General features: G+C 43.5%; 1 protein-coding gene across 2 annotated transcripts in view; it reads right to left on the minus strand.

Moving 5' to 3' along the window:
* The window catches only part of hpse2 (heparanase 2), a 305,905-nt gene that overhangs the window by 178,509 nt on the left and 108,963 nt on the right, over nucleotides 1-18,433 (minus strand). For both annotated transcript variants that reach the window (XM_087998727.1, XM_043713037.2), the window contains exon 4: nucleotides 12,153-12,326. In XM_087998727.1, the coding sequence (XP_087854853.1) occupies nucleotides 12,153-12,326 (174 nt within the window). The remainder of the gene's footprint in view (nucleotides 1-12,152; nucleotides 12,327-18,433) is intronic.

Below are 18,433 nucleotides of genomic sequence, written 5' to 3' on the forward strand. Positions count from 1 at the left end.
TCTACTACTGTTGCAGGCAGGCCGTTCTGTGCCCCTACTAGTCTCTGAGTAAAGAAACTACCCCTGATATCTGACCTAAATCTAATCACCCTTTAATTTAAAGCTATGTCCCCTCATGTTAGCCTTCACCATCTAAGGAAAAAGGCTCTCACTGTCCACCCTATCTAACCCTCTGATTATCTTGTACGTTTCGATTAAGTCACCCCTCAAGCTTCTTCTCTCCAATGAAAACAGCCTAAGTTCCCTCAGCCTTTCCTTGTAAGACTTTCTTTCCATACCAGGCAATATCCCAGTAAATCTACTCTGAACCCTTTCCAAAGCTTCCACATCCTTCTTATAATGCGGTGAGCAGAACTGTACGCAATACTGTAAGTCCGGCCACACCAGAGCTTTGTACAGCTGCAGCATGACCTCGTGGCTCCGAAACGCAATCCTTCTACCAATAAAAGCTAACACACCGTATGCCTTCTTAACAACCCTATCAACCTGAGTGGCTACTTTCAGGGAACTATGTACATAGACACAGAGATCTCTCTGCTCATCTACACTATGATTAGCCCAGTACTCTGCATTCCTGTTATTTCTTCCGAAGTGAACTACCTTACACTTTTCCGCATTAAACTCCATTTGCCATTTCTCAGCCCAGCTCTGCATCTTAACCATGTCGCTCTGTAACCCACAACATCCTTCGGCCTACCTTAGTGCCATTCGCAAATTTACTAACACATCCTTCTACCCCCACATTCAGATCATTTACAAAAATGACAAACAGCAGTGGCCCCAAAATAGATCCTTGTGGCACATCACTGGTAAATGAGCTCCAGGATGAACATTTCCCATCAACCAACACCCTCTGTCTTCTTTCAGCTGGCCAATTTCTGATCCAAACTGTTAAATCACCTTCAATCCCGAAACTCCGTATTTTGTGCAATAGCCTACTGTGTGGAACATGATCAAACACCTTACTGAAGTCCATATACACCACATTAACTGCTTTACCTTCATCCACCTATTTTGTCACTTTCTCGAAGAATTCAATAAGGTTAGTTAGGCATGAACTATCCATCACAAAACAGTGTTGACTATCTCTAATCAAATTATTTCTTTCCAGATGATTATAAATCCTATCTCTTATAACCTTTTCCAACACCTTACCCACAACCGAAGTAAGGCTCACTGGCCTATAATTACCAGGGTTGTCCCGACTCCCCTTCTTAAACAAGGGGACAACATTTGCTATCCTCCAGTCTTCTGGCATTACTCCTGTCGACAATGATGGCATAAAGGTCAAAGCCAAAAGCTCTGCAATCTCCTCCCTGGCTTCCCAGAGAATCCGAAGATAAATCCCATCCGGCCCAGGGGTCTTATCTATTTTCAGATCTTCCAAAATTGCTCAAGACTCCTCTTTGTCAACCTCAATTCCATCTAATCTAATAGCCTAGATCTCCATATTCTCACTAACATTGCCCTTTTTCAATGTGAATACTGTTGAAAAATATTCATTAAGCATTCCCCTATGTCCTTAGATTCCACACACAACTTTCTACTACTATCTTTGATTGGCCCTAATCTTATTCTAGTCATTCTTTTATTCTAAATACACCTATAGAAGGCCTTAGGGTTTTCCTTGATCCTATCTGTCAACAACTTCTCATGTCCCCTCCTGGCTCTTTTCACATTTCAAGTGTGTTCATCCCCTGCAGTCTCCTTCCCCATCCTAAACCTTGCCTAATCACGTCATAATTGCCTTTTCCCCAGTTATACCTCTTTCCCTGCGGTATATACCTATCCCTGTCCACTGCTATTATAAACATAACCGAATTATGGTCACTATCACCAAAGTGCTCACCTAACTCCAAATCTAACACTTGGCCGGGTTCATTCCCCAGTACCAAATCTAATATGGCATCACCCCTTGTTGGCCTGTCTACATATTCCCAAATGATCCGATCTTCATCCAGCTCCAGCTCCAGTTCCAGTTCCCTAACACAGTTCTTGATGAGCTGGAGTTGGGTGCACTTCCCACAAATGAGGTCAGCAGGGACACTAGAGGTGACCCTTACCTCTCACACACTGCAGGAGGAACATTCAACTGCCCTAACCTCCATTCCCACTATTCCAAATTCCCAAATAGACCACTGAAAAAACGAAACATAAAAGAAAACATTTGTCACTCTACCAATCGATGCTCAGAACGTTTTTTTGGTTAGAGGAGGATCGGTGGGAGACACTACCCGAGTAGTGTTTCGGTAAAGCAACCACCCAAATAGTCCAACAAGTTCATATAGCCTGATGAAGGAGCAGTGCTTCAAAACCTGTTGGACTATAACCTGGTGTTGTGTGACTTCTACCCTTATCCATTGATATCAGGAGTTAGTGTATACCTGTACACCCAGGATTTCAAATCAACCTATCTGACTATGACTTGGCGTCACGTGACATCTGCCTTTGTCCACCCCAATCTGACACCGACACCTCCACATCCTTCTAGGAAGGCAGTGCAAAAGGCTGTAAAATGCTTGAGAGCTCTTTCTTGAAACCACAGATGTTTGCAAAATGAAATCCTGGCTTCACACAAAAAAAAAGCCTCCAGATCCTGGGCAAAAAGGATTAATTTTCCTGTCCCTGTGTTGTGCTTCTGGAATTCCTGAATACAAAACCAGGCAGGTGCTTTTAGGGCCTTACCTTTTGAACACAAATCAGTTTCACTTCAACAAGGCTCGTAATTTTGCCACGTAATTGTTTGAGAACCATTAGGGGAGACTGTTGGATTAAGTTGAGTTGATCAGCATTGCAAATGCTTCTGTTCTCATTTGGAGGGGTGGTGTAAACTTGTTGCAAAATCACAAACGTGTTTGTGTCAACAATGGCATGATGCAATGAACTGGGGCAAACCTCAACCCACTGCTCTTAACGTTCAGGCCAATGATCTGAGGTTTTTGTCTCTCTCACTTTTAGCCTTTAAGAGTTCCGAATATTCACAGTTGTGCCATTCAGGCTGAGTCACTGAAGAAGAAGCCTCCTCCTATCGTGGTGTAGTTTATTCAAAGAAGTTAACTTCTTTATTCAGCTTTTAATATGCACACAATGCTTAGTCGACATTTCTACAATATTGTAGGTAGAATGTAAGGCTCAACTGCCATTAAAGGCACGTTCAGGTTTCAGGATGCCAAGAAAAAGACGGCTTTGTAATGCAGGAGATTGGATATTTTGGAAAGCAGTAAATAATTGGGTGTTGTAGATAAATTATAAGAGGTGCTGGATCTGAAAGAAATTCCTAGAGCGGCTGATTTTACACTGACATTGGATGCAGGGAACACATATGGGAAACTTGATGGTGACATGTTTGACTGTCGGTAGTAATTTTCTCAATTTCTACTTATCTGAGAGTGTTTTCAGTTGATTTAGTGTTGCTATTCTGTTTATTTTGCACATTCCTCAAGTTACATTTGTTTAATTTGCAATAATTCAGTGACTCATGCTGTGTAAGTTGAATGTTCATGCTCAGCCAAAAAGAAATCACTTTTGAGTGAAGTTCAATTGGCACGTAAACTGAGGGTGCAAAGATCCTGAAATGAAGTGGGCTGAGATGGTCTGAAGGAGATCTGTCCGCAATCCTTCTTCAGAGAAGCTGCTTCTTGCTGAGACTGTGGTGAAAGGAGCCCAGATATTTAAGAATAAATACCTTCTGAAGAAAAAAGGAGAACCTGATTCCAGAGAAATGCAGCTGAAGGTTAGGCTACCTTTGGAATGTTGAGTGTAATTCTGGTCTCCCTGCTATAGGAAGGATGTTGTGTGACTTGAAAGGGTTCTGAAAGATTTACAAGGATGTTGCCAGGGTTGGGGAAGATTTGAGCTATAGGGAGAGGCTGAATAGGCTGGGGCTGTTTTTCCTGGAGTGTCGGAGGTTGAGGAGAGACCTGATAGAAGTTTATAAAATCATGAGGAGCATGGATAGGGTGAATAGACAAGGTCTTTTCCCTGGGATGGGGGAGTCCAAAACTAGAGGGCTTAGGTTTAAGGTATGAAGGGAAAGATTTCAAAGGGACCTAAGGGGCAACTTTTTCACGCAAATGATGGTGCGTATATGGAATGAGCTGCCAGAGGAAGTGGCAGAAGTTGATACAATGACAACATTTAAAAGACATCTGGACGGGTACATGAATAGGAAGGGTTTAGAGGGATATAGACCAAGTGCTGGCAAATGGGAATTAGATTAATTTAGGATAACTGGTTGGCATGGACCAGTTGCACTGAAGGGTCTGTTTCTGTGCAGTACATTTCTATCACTCTAAAAAAGCAGGGAAAAGACCACTTAGCACATTGACCTGTAGATGATGGCATTCTATCCTAACTCAGACTTGATCCAGTAGATTTAATGTTTGAGGAAAAGTGCTGCATAAACAGTCCAAAGCAACCAAATTTGGTTCAAAGAACCAGGGATTTTTCTTAATTCATTCACAGGAAATGGTGTCACTGCCAAGCCCAACATATTTCCAATCTTTCAGAAGGCCTTATAAACGTACATCATTCCTCTGGATGTGAAGTCACATATCAGCCAGGTAAGAGCAGCAGAAAACATTCCCCAAAGGACAGATGGCTCCTTTTTCATGACTAGTATTTTCACAGTCAGTATTAGTCATATTAGCTACGTATTCCAGATTAAATCAATGAATTCAATTTAAGCTCCTTAGCTGTTATGTAGTTATTTGAATTCATCATACTTCATCATTACAATAGCCCAGATCTCTGGCTTTTTAATCCTGTAACATAGCAGCCACTCCGCCTATAAATCAGAATCCAGTCCACATACAAACTATTTAACCTTCATGTCTTCTGGTCATCAGTCCCCTTTAGCATTAGCCCATCTAACCTACACTATTCCATGTACGTTCCACATGCTTGTCCAATGACGACTTAAATGTACTTAAAGTTGGCGAATCTACTACCATTGTAGGCAAAGCATTCCATACCCTTACGACTCTCTGAGTAAAGAAACTACCTCTGATTCTGTCCTATATCTATCACCCCTCAAATTAAAGCTATGCCCCCTTGTGCTCGCCATTGCCATTCTTGGAAAAAGGCTCTCCCTGTCCACCCTATCTAACCCTCTGATTATCTTATATGGCTCTATTAAGTCACTTCTCAACCTTCTTCTCTCGAACAGGTGCTCTGGCTTCCTCCCACAGTCCAACAATATGCTGGTTCGGTGGATTGGGAGAAATTCAGGACTGCAGATGCTGGAGATCAGAGTCAAGAGTGTGTTTCTGGAAAAGCACAGCCGGTCAGGCAGCATCCGAGGAGCAGGAGAATCGACGTTTTGGGCATAAGCTCTTCATCAGGATTTGGGCCATGCTAAATTGCACTGTAGCATCCACGGAGGTTTAGACTAGATGGATTGGCCATTGGGAATGAAGGATTACCGGGATGGGTGGATGTGGGTGGGATGCTCTTCAGAGGGTCGGTGTGGACTCAATGGGTTGAATGGCCTGCTACCTTGCTGTGGGAATTCTACAAATCAGGTGTCTCCTTCGTGGGTCTGTAATTCTTTCCAAACGATTCTCTACATGTTGCATCAACATGGTCCAATACATGGGATGTAACAGAAGGAAAATGCCCCATAAAATGTGTTAAGCTACTCAGAATAGGACACTGAAGAACAGTCAACCTCTCTTTCTGTGCAACATTTGAAATGGATTTAACCTGACGTTGATCTTTTCACAATGGCAATGAGAGTCTCTTTTCTCATTTTCCAACTATTGCAGAAGGTCACTGTGAACCCACCTCTCTCCTTCTCCTCCCCTCCCACCCTTGCCAACTGCACACCACCAAACCCCCCCTCCCTCACCTTGCCCAGGCGTGGCAGGAATATACCTGGTTGTAATTGACACCTATTCCATTCCAAAATGTGACAGACTGCCGAGACCCCAAGGCTGTGTAACTTGAAGGGGTTCAATCTGTCAGTGCAGGGCACCAAGAGATAAAGTGAAATGTCTGAGACGTGTAAAAATATCCTCCCAGTATTCTACATCGAACACCCGAGAGATATTAACCCGAGCCATGCTGTGAAATGCCATTCTTCAGCTGAATCTTTTCTTCCAGATGACAATTATCTGCACTCACCCTTTAAAATAAATATATTCCAAAGATCAAGCGCACTGTTGTTTGACAGAAGTGTCACTGCATGGAGCAAAACGAGGTGTGCCTTTTCCGATAGACTGTTAGATGGAATTCTGATACAGTTCAGCCATGAACTGAAGGACTTCAGAAACTAAATGACCTGCACCTATTCCTTTGCTCAAATTGCTTAAGTACCAAGGCTGGGCCTCTTTACCAACTGTAGGCAACTGGTTATTAATACAGTAATACAGCTAGTTGTTAGCCATTGGTAGGGCGGCACAGTGGTTAGCACTGCAGCCTCACAGCACCAGGGACCGGGGTTCAATTCCAGCCTCAGATGAATGTCTGTGAGGAGTTTGCACAGTCTCCCCGTGTCTGCACAATTCCCTCCACAGTCCAAAGGTATAATGGTTGGCTGGATTGGCCATGCTAAATTGCCCCATAGCATCCAGGGATGTGCAGGCTGGGTGGGTTAGTCAATGGGAATGTAGTGTTAAAGGGATGGATGGGATGCTCTTCAGATGGTTGGTGCAGATCTGATGGGCTGAATGAGCTCTATCTGCACTGTAGGAATTGTATGAATTATTAATACAAGTCAGCAGTAGTAAAGAGGGCCTGGTGTGCTCAGTCTGAAGATTTTTGTTTATTTTCTCACTCTTCTAAGCAAATCTAAGTATTTTAGAATGAACAGATTACGCTGAAGGCTTTCAGTGAACTGGTGCAACTTGAACTCCGAGGAACCTTCCATTTCTCGCTGGTGTCTGATCATCAGAGCATAAAAAAAATCCCTTCTTCAAAACGTTTTACCACATTTTGCGCATTAGTCATTGTTAGCCCAGAGAGTATTTGTATTGCCCCACGCCCCCCCACCCCCCCACCAACACCACCGCCCGACCGCCCAGCTTTCAGCTGTGACCTTTCGGAGAGGCCAGAACGCGTTTGCAGTGTAAAGTCGCTCAGTCTAATCTGGTGTGTCCCTGTATCGACTCCAAGACCACAAACAGATGTAATGTCTCATCAATGCAGACAAATTGGTGGAGCATTAGCCAGCATGCCCACAAGTTTGCCATAAACTTGTCAATCTAACAGCACATACATAAAATCAGAATGGTTCTGCTTTGATTAAAACATCAGTGTTTGTGTGCGTGAAATCGACACACCGGGTGTGCATGCTGCATGCACTTTGCTGTCACACGCAGACCAAGTTAGCGCTAATATCTAACAGCAACAGGGCAAGCTGGAAGAACAACACCACATTTTCCGCTCGGGGACTCGGCAACCTTCTGGACTCAACGTCACGTTCAATAATTTTAGGGCCTGAACACCTTCTCCCATGTCCTTACCCCATCCCCCACACACCATGCCTTGTCATCATATGGGCTGCTACCACAAGCAACCCACTGTCCCCATCAGCAGATATTGATTCTCCCAGACTGACCTCTACTCTTTCCTTTGTCTGTCCAACTGTCGCTGTCTCTATCTGGGCTCCATCTCTACCTTCTTTCTTCCCCCCCCCCCAACCTTTTCTAGCATATATACAAAGCTCTTCCTAGCTACAATCAGTATCGAAGAAAGGTCACAGATGTAGCAGGGGGCTTCGAAACTCCCAAATGGTAAGGAGACAAAATCAGAAATTGCTGGAAAAGCTCAGCAGCATCTGTGGATTGACCCTTCCTCAGATCTCAAAATGTTAACTCTGCTTTCTCTGTCCACACACCTGCTAAGTTTTCCTCGCAATGTCTGATTTTGCAGCCCTCTAAAATATCATGCTGCTTCTTTCTGGGTTAACCTTGTTCATCCATTTCTTGAAGCTTTTTCCCAATGTGATGGTGAATTATGGTGCAAGTGAAAATTTCAGGTTTTACATTGAGATTATCCATAAGACCCATAAGGAATAGGAACAGGAGCAGTCTAATTGGCCCCGTGTACCTGCTCTCCCTTCAGTAAGATCATGATTGAGCTAGTTATATAAAGTGGCAACGTCACCTTCCTTTTAAATTCAAATGTTGTAGGGAGTGGAATAAGGAAAGAGTTAACCTAACCCCTCCCATCCCCAGTATGGTTTGGGAAGTTAGCTTTCTTTGGAGATAGATAGTTTATAGTGCAATAGCAGCAGTGAGAGGGTAAGTAATGGGAGTCAAGATGTCATGTGCTCAAGTTTTCAAGATTACAATCCAAACAGAATTTTCTACCTAAACAGGCCTTGCCTTGGTATTCCAGAATAGTTACAAAGTCATCTATAATAAAATCTAGAAGCAAATATTAAAACTAAAAGCAGAAAAGTCCCCAGGGCCTGATGGACATCATCCTAGGGTCTTAAAAGCAGCGGTTGCTAAAATAACTGATGCATTTGTTTACATTATCCAAACTTTCCTCAATTCTGGAATTGTCCAATTGGATTGGAAAACAGTGACTGTGACACCTCTATTCAAGAAAAGAAGGAGACGGACAACAGGAAACTACAGTTCAGTCAGCTTAGTATTGTCACAGGGAAAATGTTGGAATCTAGTCATAAGGCAGATCTAGCAGGGGACTTCGAAACTCCCAATGCAATCAGGCAGAGTCAACACAGTTTTGTGAAAGCATACTCACATTTGACTAACCTATTGGAGTCCTCTGAAGAACATGGATAAGGGGGGGGGTACCTTGCAGATGTGTTGTACTTAGATTTTCAGAACACATTTAACAGGGTGTTAGGTCAAAGGTTACTACTCAAAACAACAGCTCATGGTGTAGCAGATAATATGGTAAATGACCGGGCAGCTAACAGGGAACAAACAATAGGCATATATTGTTTTTTAATATTCATACTTGAGGTACAAGCATCACTGGATGGGCCAATATTTATTGCTCGTAAAGTGAGGACTGCAGATGCTGGAGATCAGAGTCTAGATTAGAGTGGTGCTGGAAAAGCACAGCAGGTCAGGCAGCATCCGAGGACCAGGAAAATCGATGTTTCAGGCAAAAGCCCTTCATCAGGAAGGGCTTCATCATTATTGCTCACCCCTTGTTGCCATCAGAACTGATTGGTTTGCTAGGGCAATTTCAGAGGGCAGTTAAGTGTCAACCACATTGCTCGATGTCTCGAGTTATATGTAGGCCAGGTCTAGTAAGATGAAATATTTACTTCCTCAGTTGACAGTGGTGACCCAGACAAGATTTTACAACAGTCAATAACAGTCATGCGATCACCATTAGGCAAGCATTTAATACCAGATTTTCATTAATCCAAATTGTACCATTGCTCACAGACTTAGCTTGAGATCCTGGATTGCTCGCCTGGTGGCCATTGTTGGGTTAGCAAGATGTGACTAATGGTGCACCACAGGGATCATTACTGGGGCCTCAACTATTTAAAATTAAATGGGTAACTTGGGCGAGGGCACCAAATGGCTGTTAAGTTTGATTATGATACAAAGATATGTGGAAAGTAAGTCGTGAAGAGGGGATAAGGAGTCTGCAAAGGGATAGAGATAGAATAAGTCAAATGACAGATGAAATGTAGTACAGAAAAATGTGAAACTGTCCATTTTAGAGGGAAAAACAGTAAACCAGCATATTATTTAAATGGCAAGAGATGGCAGAACTCTGAGGTACAGAGGGATCTGGGTGTAGTGACATGAATCACTTAAAGTTGGTAAACAGATAGATTAGGATGGCAAATGGATTGTTGTTGTTTATTCCAAGGGAATATAAAATATGGAATGTCTTGCTGCAAGGCATTGCAGAGACCACATCCAGGATCTGTGTCCACATGATCTCCTTATCTAAGAAAGGATATAAATGCAGGTGAAGCAATTCAGAGAAGGTTCACTGGACTGATACCTAGTATGTGGGAGTTACTTTACCAGGAGCAATTGAATGGATTGGACCTGTATCCATTGGGGTTCAGTAGAATAAGTGGTCATCCTATTGAGAGGTTGAAGGTCCTAAGAGGATTTGATAGGGTGGACGCTGAAAGGATAGTTCCCTTTTTATGAGAGACTTGAACTAGGGGACACTGTCTAGAAATAAGGTATCCTCATGAAAGACAGAGAACCTTTTTTTTCTCAGAGAATTACGTGTCCTCAGACTCTCTTCCCCAGACAGCAGTAGAGGTGAGGGTTTTTGAATAGGTAGATACTTGACTAACTGAGTCAAAGGTCAAGATGGGTAGACAGCACTATAAAGTTGACATTACAATCAGAGCAGCCATGATCTTTGTGAATGGCAAAACAGGCTCAAGTGTCAAATGACCTGCTCCTTCTCCAGATTGATACGGTCACATGTACATTTATAGGTGTAGACTGGTCATATGAGAAATAAGAATATTTGCCAAGTCTCCCTGCACACCACTGTATTACCAGCACTCTTTATTCATTTCTTTCAATGGGAATGCTCTTCAGGGTAATGATACACTCCTGTATCGAAGGACGAATGGAATAAACATTTGATCCAATGAGTCCAATCTTCCACAATCCAATCAACTGTGGACTGTACCAATCCATTCAATTGCCATCTTCTAAGCAATGATACTACAAAGTTCCCCTTGGTTAAAATTATCCACATTTCGGAATGAATACTGAAGCCTGCAACGCACATTTTAAGATTCCAGACTTAGCTTTTAGCTGGTCCAGCTGCTGACATTTGTAAATTTCCTGTTTCCAAAGGTTAGTTGGCTGGGAGATTTATTTATATTAACTTTTATACCCGAGGTCGATACACTACATTGGGTCTCTCTCACGAAAATATAGCTGTCATTCCCCAAGTGTGTGTTAGGTCACATCATACCAAGCTACAGTTTGCAGTCTGTGCTGATAATGGTAGTGAAAAGCCTTCATACCAGAGCAAAACTATGTTTTTAAATTTTATTCATTCACAGGATGTCAGCATCACTGGCTAGGTCAGCATTTATTGCCCAGAGAGCAGTCAAGAGTCAACCACATTGCTGTGGGTCTGGATTTCCATGGAAGCCAGACCAGGTAAAGATGCCAGTTTCTTTCCCTAAAGGATTCATAGTCATTATTAAACTCCTAATTCCAGATTTTTATTGAATTCAAAATCCCTCATTTGCCATGTTCTGGGTCTTCAGAACATTAACTGGATCTCTGGAATAACAGTCCAGTGATAATACCACTATGCTGTGGCCTCCCCTAAAAGCCAGAGATTTTGTTTAATTCATTTGTGGGACCTGAATATCACTGTCTGGGTCAGTATCTAATGCCGCGTCCTCAGTTGCCCCTTGAGAAGGTGGCGATGAGTTGTCTTCTTCAACCAGCTGCAGTCCACGTGCTGTGGGTTGACCCACAATGCCCTGAGGGAGGGAATTCCAGGATTTTGTCCCAATGTCACTGTAGGAAGGGTGGCATATTTCCAAGTTGGGGTGGCAAGTGGCTTGGAGGTGAACTTGCAGAGGGTGGTGTTCCCATGTATCTGTTGCCCTTGTCCTTCTAAAATGGAAATGATGTGGGTTTGGAAGAGGCTGACAAAGAAGCCTTGCTGAGTTACTGCACTGAATCTTGTAGATCGTACACACCACTGATACTGAGCATTGATGGTGGAGGGAGTGGCTGCTTGTGGATGTGGTGCTAATGTTACTGAGAACTATATGGAATGCAGAACACAGAAAAAGGACATTCCGACCAACTAGCTTCCCCTGCAATGCCATGTGACTCCCTGCTGAGGCAATTTCCAGGATGTAATCCTTCCCTGACAAAAGGAATTTCTTTCAACTTATCGGTGACCACCTGGTAGATTTAATCACCCCCATGAGCAGAAGAATCATCTCGGAGACAGGAAGGATTGCAGATGCTGGAAACCAGAGTCAATATATGTGGAGCTGGGTAAAGCACGGCAGGTCAGAGAGCATCTGAGGAGTTGCCTGAAATGTTGACTTTCCTGCTCCTTGAATGCTGTTCGACCTGCTGCGCTTTTCCAGAAATACCATCTCTCACCAAATCTGAGCACCGTCTGGTTTTTAGAAACCCTGACTTCTCGATAGGCCCTTTAGCCTTCCCGCTGACATTGCTGAGTGGGCGGAGAAGCTCACTTACCGTTTCCAAGCTCCCAGGAGATGTTGTACTTCTTGCCTGCACAGTACTTGAGAAGACTCAGGCCACTGGAACCGTTCCAGGAGTTGTCGGGGTTCCTCAGCAAGGCGTTCAGACCGAGAATCAGGTGCAAGCCGGAGCACTCGACAAAGTTGTAGAGTTTGTCTAGAGACCTGGCTGGGTTAAAACGAGCTACAGTTGAAATCTGGCCAATGGAGAAACAAGCATTCAATCCGACACATTCCTGTAGAGAGCGGGGCTGCACCTGTAGTGTGAAGGGGCATGTGAAGTGCAACTATGACCTTTTCTTAAACATTTATTCATTCACGGAATGAGGGCACCCGCTGGCTTGGCCAGCATTTATTGCCCATCCTGGACTAGGAAACACTGAGGACTGCAGATGCTGGAGATCAGAGTTAAAAAATGTGGTGCTGGAAATGCACAGACGGTCAGATGGCATTTCTAATGAAGAGCTTATGCTCAAAACGTCAACTCTTTTGCTCCTCAGATGCTATATCTCCTGCTGTGCTTTTCTAGCACCACACTTTTTGACTCTGCTCATCCCTAATTGTCTAGTGGATAGTCAAGAGCCAACCACATTGCTGTGGGTCTGGATTCATATGTAGGTCAGACCAGGAAAGGATGGCAGTTTCCTTCCCTAAAGGATATTAGTGAACCAGATGGGGTTTTCCCAACAATGGACTCATGGTCATCATTAGATAGTAAATCCACATTTTTTAAATTGAATTCACATTCCAACATCTGCCATGATGGGATTCAAGCCTGGGCCCCCAGAACATTAACTGGGTCAGCAATCCAACAACAATATCAGTAGGCCATCGAAAGTTGGTTGGAACTCCAAGTAAAAGACTAGGTGGCACCTAGATCTCTTCTGGGAGATTCTTACAGATGTTCTGCCAAATTCACAACGGGCTATTAGGACAACCCTTCAAACACACAGCAGGACAAAGTCAGCTTATTTGGAAAAATTTGATGATAATGGAGTTATCACCTTGCATACACCATTTATCCCCAAATAAAACCTTCAGTAAGAATTACATGCAATGGACTTTACTGATAACATAACAGTTAACAGTAATTAAAATGCAGTGTGCAATATCAATCCAACCAGTTTTCAATATAGGAGCAAATTACTGCAGATGTTGAAATCTGTATTGAAATCAAAAAATCCTGCAGGTCACAGTGGGTCAGGCAGCACCCATGGAGAGACAGCAAGCTAACACTTTGAGTATAGTGACACTTCATCAGAATGGGAACAATATTGGAGATGCATACACAGGGTCAATATATTAGAGTCAATGTCTTTGCCCTTTCAGTCTGTGGTTCCCAAGATTTGAAAAAATAATTGAGCACCAGAAATCCAAATCAGCTAAAGCTGGTCCCGTTGAAGAAGTGTCAGTTAATTTAAAATATTATAACCACATCAATGAAGTTGGGCGCAATTTATAACATCACTGATGTAGTTAAGAAAGGAACTGTGTCTTTCTGATCCAGATTTGCAGTACATTTTTTAGAACTAGTTTTTAACATTCAGCCCTTCTTGGATTTAGATTTTGTTTTCTTTCATTTTCCCTTTTTTTGCAGGGAGCCACGGCTTATGCATAAATTAAAAGCAAGGAACTCGTAAAACTTGCATTTCTTTAACACCTTCCATAGCCTAAGGACCTTCCAAACCACTCCACATGCACTTGGCCCAATGAGTCTAATCTTTCCTAAACCACAGACAATACGAATGAGAATGCTTCTCGCCCACCTTCATCTACCTATCGCATTACCAGCTACCTTCGCCCCATCCCCACCCCCTCCCATTTATCTCTAAGACCCCCCGGCCCACAAACCTCATTCCTGATGAAGGGCTTATGCCCGAAACGTCGATTCACCTGCTCTTTTAAAGCTAACCTTTTGAACAAGCTTTTAGCTACGTGTCCTAATGTCTCCTTTCATGCCTTAGTGTCAAATTTTGTTCCAAAATGTTGCAATAAAACACTTTGAAACATCGAGTTGTTGTTAACCACAGTTGTGGTCAGTGATTTGACATGGCAGTGTGGCATCATGACAGAATAACATGTTAACATGAATGGGAGTGTGTTGTCATGACATCACTAGGGTTGAATTGACAATGTAATATTGCATAGTTTGAAAGTGCTCCAGTCTTGTTATTACGCCAATGAGCAAAGGAACATCAAACACCGAAGGCAAGTGAAATGTCCCAAAGTGCTCTGGAGGAGAATTATCAAAGAAAATGTTATATCAATTCACATAAGGTGATGTTAGGACACACAATCAAAACCTTGTTAAAATAAGTGGAGCACCTTAATGATAGCAGTGAGAGAATTTAGGGAGAGAATTGTAGAGTTTAGGACGCTGGAAGCTGAAACAGGCATAGTGATGGAGTGATTAAAATCAGGAAAGGCACAATGTTACAGGGGGATCAAGGAAGTACGTTCAGTTTTGGATCATTTTAGTGAAGAGTTAGCTGAGAGATGAAGGACTAACGTATTGCTCTAAACATCAACAGTTGGTTAGGTTGGGGTGGGTTAGCTCAGTCAGCTGGATGGCTGCTTGGAAATATAATGACAACAGTATGGGTTCAATCCCCATCACTAGCTGAGGTTACCATGAAAGCCTCTCCTTCTCAACCTCTCCCTTTGCCTGAGGCATGGAGACCTTTGGGTGGCACGGTGGCTCAGTGGTTAGCACTGCTGCCTCACAGTGCCAGGGACCTGGGTTTGATTCCCACCTTGGGTGACTGTCTGTGTGGAGTTTGCACATTCTCCCCGTGTCTGCGTGGGTTTCCTCCGGGTGCTCCGGTTTCCTCCCACAGTCACAAAGATGTGCAGGTCAGATGAATTGGCCATGCTAAATTGCCCATAGTGTTAGGTGCATTAGTCAGAGGGAAATAGGACTGGGTGGGTTACTCTTCAGAGGGTCGGTGTGGACTTGTTGGGCTGAAGGGCCTGTTTCCACACTGTAGGGAATCTAATCTAAACTCCCTTTTTTCGGATTAATGGTGCTGGACGAGCACAGCAGTTCAGGCAGCATCCGAGGAGCAGCAAAATTGACGTTTCGGGCAAAAGCCCTTCAGCCCTGATGAAGGGGTTTTGCCCGAAACACCGATTTTGCTGCTCTTCGGATGCTGCCTGAACTGCTGTGCTCGTCCAGTACCACTAATCCAAAATCTGGTTTCCAGCATCTGCAGTCATTGTTTTTACCTAATCTAAACTCCCACCAGTTGCCTTTCTCTCACTCTCCCTCATGAGAGAGCAATCCAGTGCAACTCTGGTGCTTAATTTGATTGGTCTGGCAATTCAGTGCTGCCATTGACATTTGTTATATGCTGTGCTGGCTTATACATCATGCACACAGAGTGCTTCAGGGAACATGTCTGGGACACACGCACCAAACAACCCCACTGCCCTGTAGTCGACCACTTCAATTCCTCCTCCCATTCCCTCAAGGACAAATGCTAGGCCTCCACCGCCAAATCCAAGCCACCCGCCAACTGGAGGATGAATGCCTCATCTTCCACCTTGAGACCCTTCAAACACACAGCATCAGCATCGACTTCACTAGATTCCAAATGTCCCGTAATTCCAGATCCAACCCTCCAACCTGGCACCACCCTCCTGACTTGTTCCACCTGTCCATCTTTCTTCCCACCTATCCACTACACCCTCCCCACTGAGCGATCAATCAGTCCCCCACCTGCATCCACCTGTCACCTTCCCAGCTACCTACCCCCAAGTCCCACCTCTCTATTTATCTCTCAGCCCCCTTCCCCCTCCACATTCCTGATGAAGGGCTTATGCCTGAAACGTTGACTCTCCTGATCCTCGGATGCTGCTTGACCTTCTGTGCTCTTCCAGTGCCACACATTTCGACTGTATGTATTGTGCTGGGCTGACACTGGCCCTGCCTTTCTTAGCAGCTGTTTGACTATCACATGTTGCTCTATGCCTGCACCATTACTAACACAGATGAATGATAATTGCTTAATGAGCCAAGGTACTGTGTGACGTGAAACATGTTTATTTACTTAAGAATATTTGTCGAGACAACTCCTTCAGATTGTTTGTGAGAAAATCCTGGTTCCAGTAACACGGATGCAAAAATACCATGTAAATGTCACTGACTATGACTGAAACCACAACAGTGTAAACAGACAGCTGTAATGCTGGGCTCCAAAGGACAAAACTTCAACTGTCTCCCACAAGACGATGACATTTTAAAAATACAGAACCTTACTTATCACTAATGATCCATACCTAAAAATGCCTGAAAATGATTTCAAGACCTTTAGTGCAGTAAATCTCTCCCTTGTACCTGCATAAGAAGCAAGTCATCTCCAATAACTGGGTTGGAGGTTAAAAAAATCATTACCAAATAAACAGCAACTCTACCAGCCACATGCAAATCCGCAGCAATTTTACTCTGAAAAGTCACATATTTTCTTTTGTTTGTTTACTCTGATGACGTTTGCTCTTCAGGAATGTCATGATCACTGGAAACGTGAACTTTCATAATGAAAAAACTGCAGCTCCATTCAAAAAGAACACAAATTGTTGACAACAAAACCAGAGATTGTTGGAAAATCTCAGCAGGTCTGGCAGCATCTCTGGAGAGAAATCGGGTCCTGTCTCCCTTCCTCAGAACTGACTGTGACGAATGAAAAGGTTGTAGTTTATGCAGAATTCAGGGTGGGGGGAGGGGATAAGGAGCAAACAATAGGTGGAGATAGAGCCTAAAGAGAGAGAAGAACATTAGAACAGACAAAGGAATGGGTAGCAATCAGCCTTCAAGAATGGGAACAATTCATGGGAATTGTGTAATAGACCATGTGACAACAGGCCTGGTGTTGGGGTAAAGAGATGGGAGAAAGTGCGTCAAGCCCTAACATTGTTGAAATTATTGAGTCATAGAGATGTACAACATAGAAACAGACCCTTCGCTCCAACTCGTCCATGCCAACCAGATACCCTAAATTAATCTAGTCCCATTTGACACCATTTGGCCAAAATCCCTCTAAATCCTTCATTTTCATATACCCATCCAAATGCCTTTTAAATGTTGTCATTGTACCAGCCTCCACCACTTCCTCATTCTATATATGCACCAATCTCCAAGAAAAAAAATTGTCCCTTAGGCCCCTTTTAAACCTTCCCCCTCTCACCTTTGTCCTACGGCCTCTAGTTTTGGACTCCCACATTCCAGGAAAAAGATATTGACTATTCATCCTATCCATGCCCTTCATGATTTTATAAACCTCTATAAGGTCACGTCCCCAGCCTTCCTATACCACGGAGACCAGAATAGCACACAATATTCTAGAAGTAGCCTAACCGATGTCCTGTACATGACCTGTACATAGCCTAACCAATGTCCACAACACGACCTCTCAACTCCTATACAGAAAAGGTCTGATCAATAAAGGGGAGTATACCAAATACCTTCTTCACGATCCTATCTAACTGGGAATCAAAGTTAAAAATCACACAACACCAGGTTATAGTCCAACAGGTTTAATTGGAAGCACTAGCTTTCGGAGCGACGCTCCTTCATCAGGTGGTTGTGATGAACCTGATGAAGGAGAAGCTAGTGTGTTTCCAATTAAACCTGTTGGACTATAATCTGGTGTTGTGTGATTTTTAAACTTTGTACACCTGAGTCCAACACTGACATTTCCAAATCATAACTGGGAATCCACTTTCAAGGAGCTATGAATCTGCTCTCCAAGGTTCCTTTGTGCAGCAACACTCCCCAGGACCTTACCATTAAATGTATAAGCCCTGCCCTGATTTGCCTTTCCAAAATGCAGCACCTCACATTTATCTAAATTGAACTCCATCTGCCATTTCTCAGCTCATTGGTCCATCTGATCAAGGTCCTGGGGTAACCTTCTTCGCTGTCCACTACACCTCCAATTTTGGTGTCTTCTGCAAACTTACTAACTATACTTCCTATGTTCACATCCAAATTATTTATATAAATGACGAAAAGTGGTGGACCCAGCACCATGCTTGTGGTACTCCAATGGTCACAGGTCTCCAGGCTGAAAAGCAACCCTCCACCACCACCCTTCTACCCTTGAGCCAGTTCTATATCCAAATGGCTTGATCTCCCTGTATTCCATGTGATCTAACCTTGGGGTGGCCAGTCTCCCATGGGAACCTTGTTGAACGCCTTACTGAAGTCCGTATAGATCACATTCACCACTCTACCCTCATCAATCCTCTTTGTTACTTCTTCAAAAACTCAATCAAGTT

The sequence above is a fragment of the Chiloscyllium plagiosum genome, unplaced genomic scaffold (genome assembly GCF_037043375.1).
Source record: "Chiloscyllium plagiosum isolate Xiang-an unplaced genomic scaffold, Cpla_swu_hap1 HiC_scaffold_22, whole genome shotgun sequence".
Taxonomy (NCBI): domain Eukaryota; kingdom Metazoa; phylum Chordata; class Chondrichthyes; order Orectolobiformes; family Hemiscylliidae; genus Chiloscyllium; species Chiloscyllium plagiosum.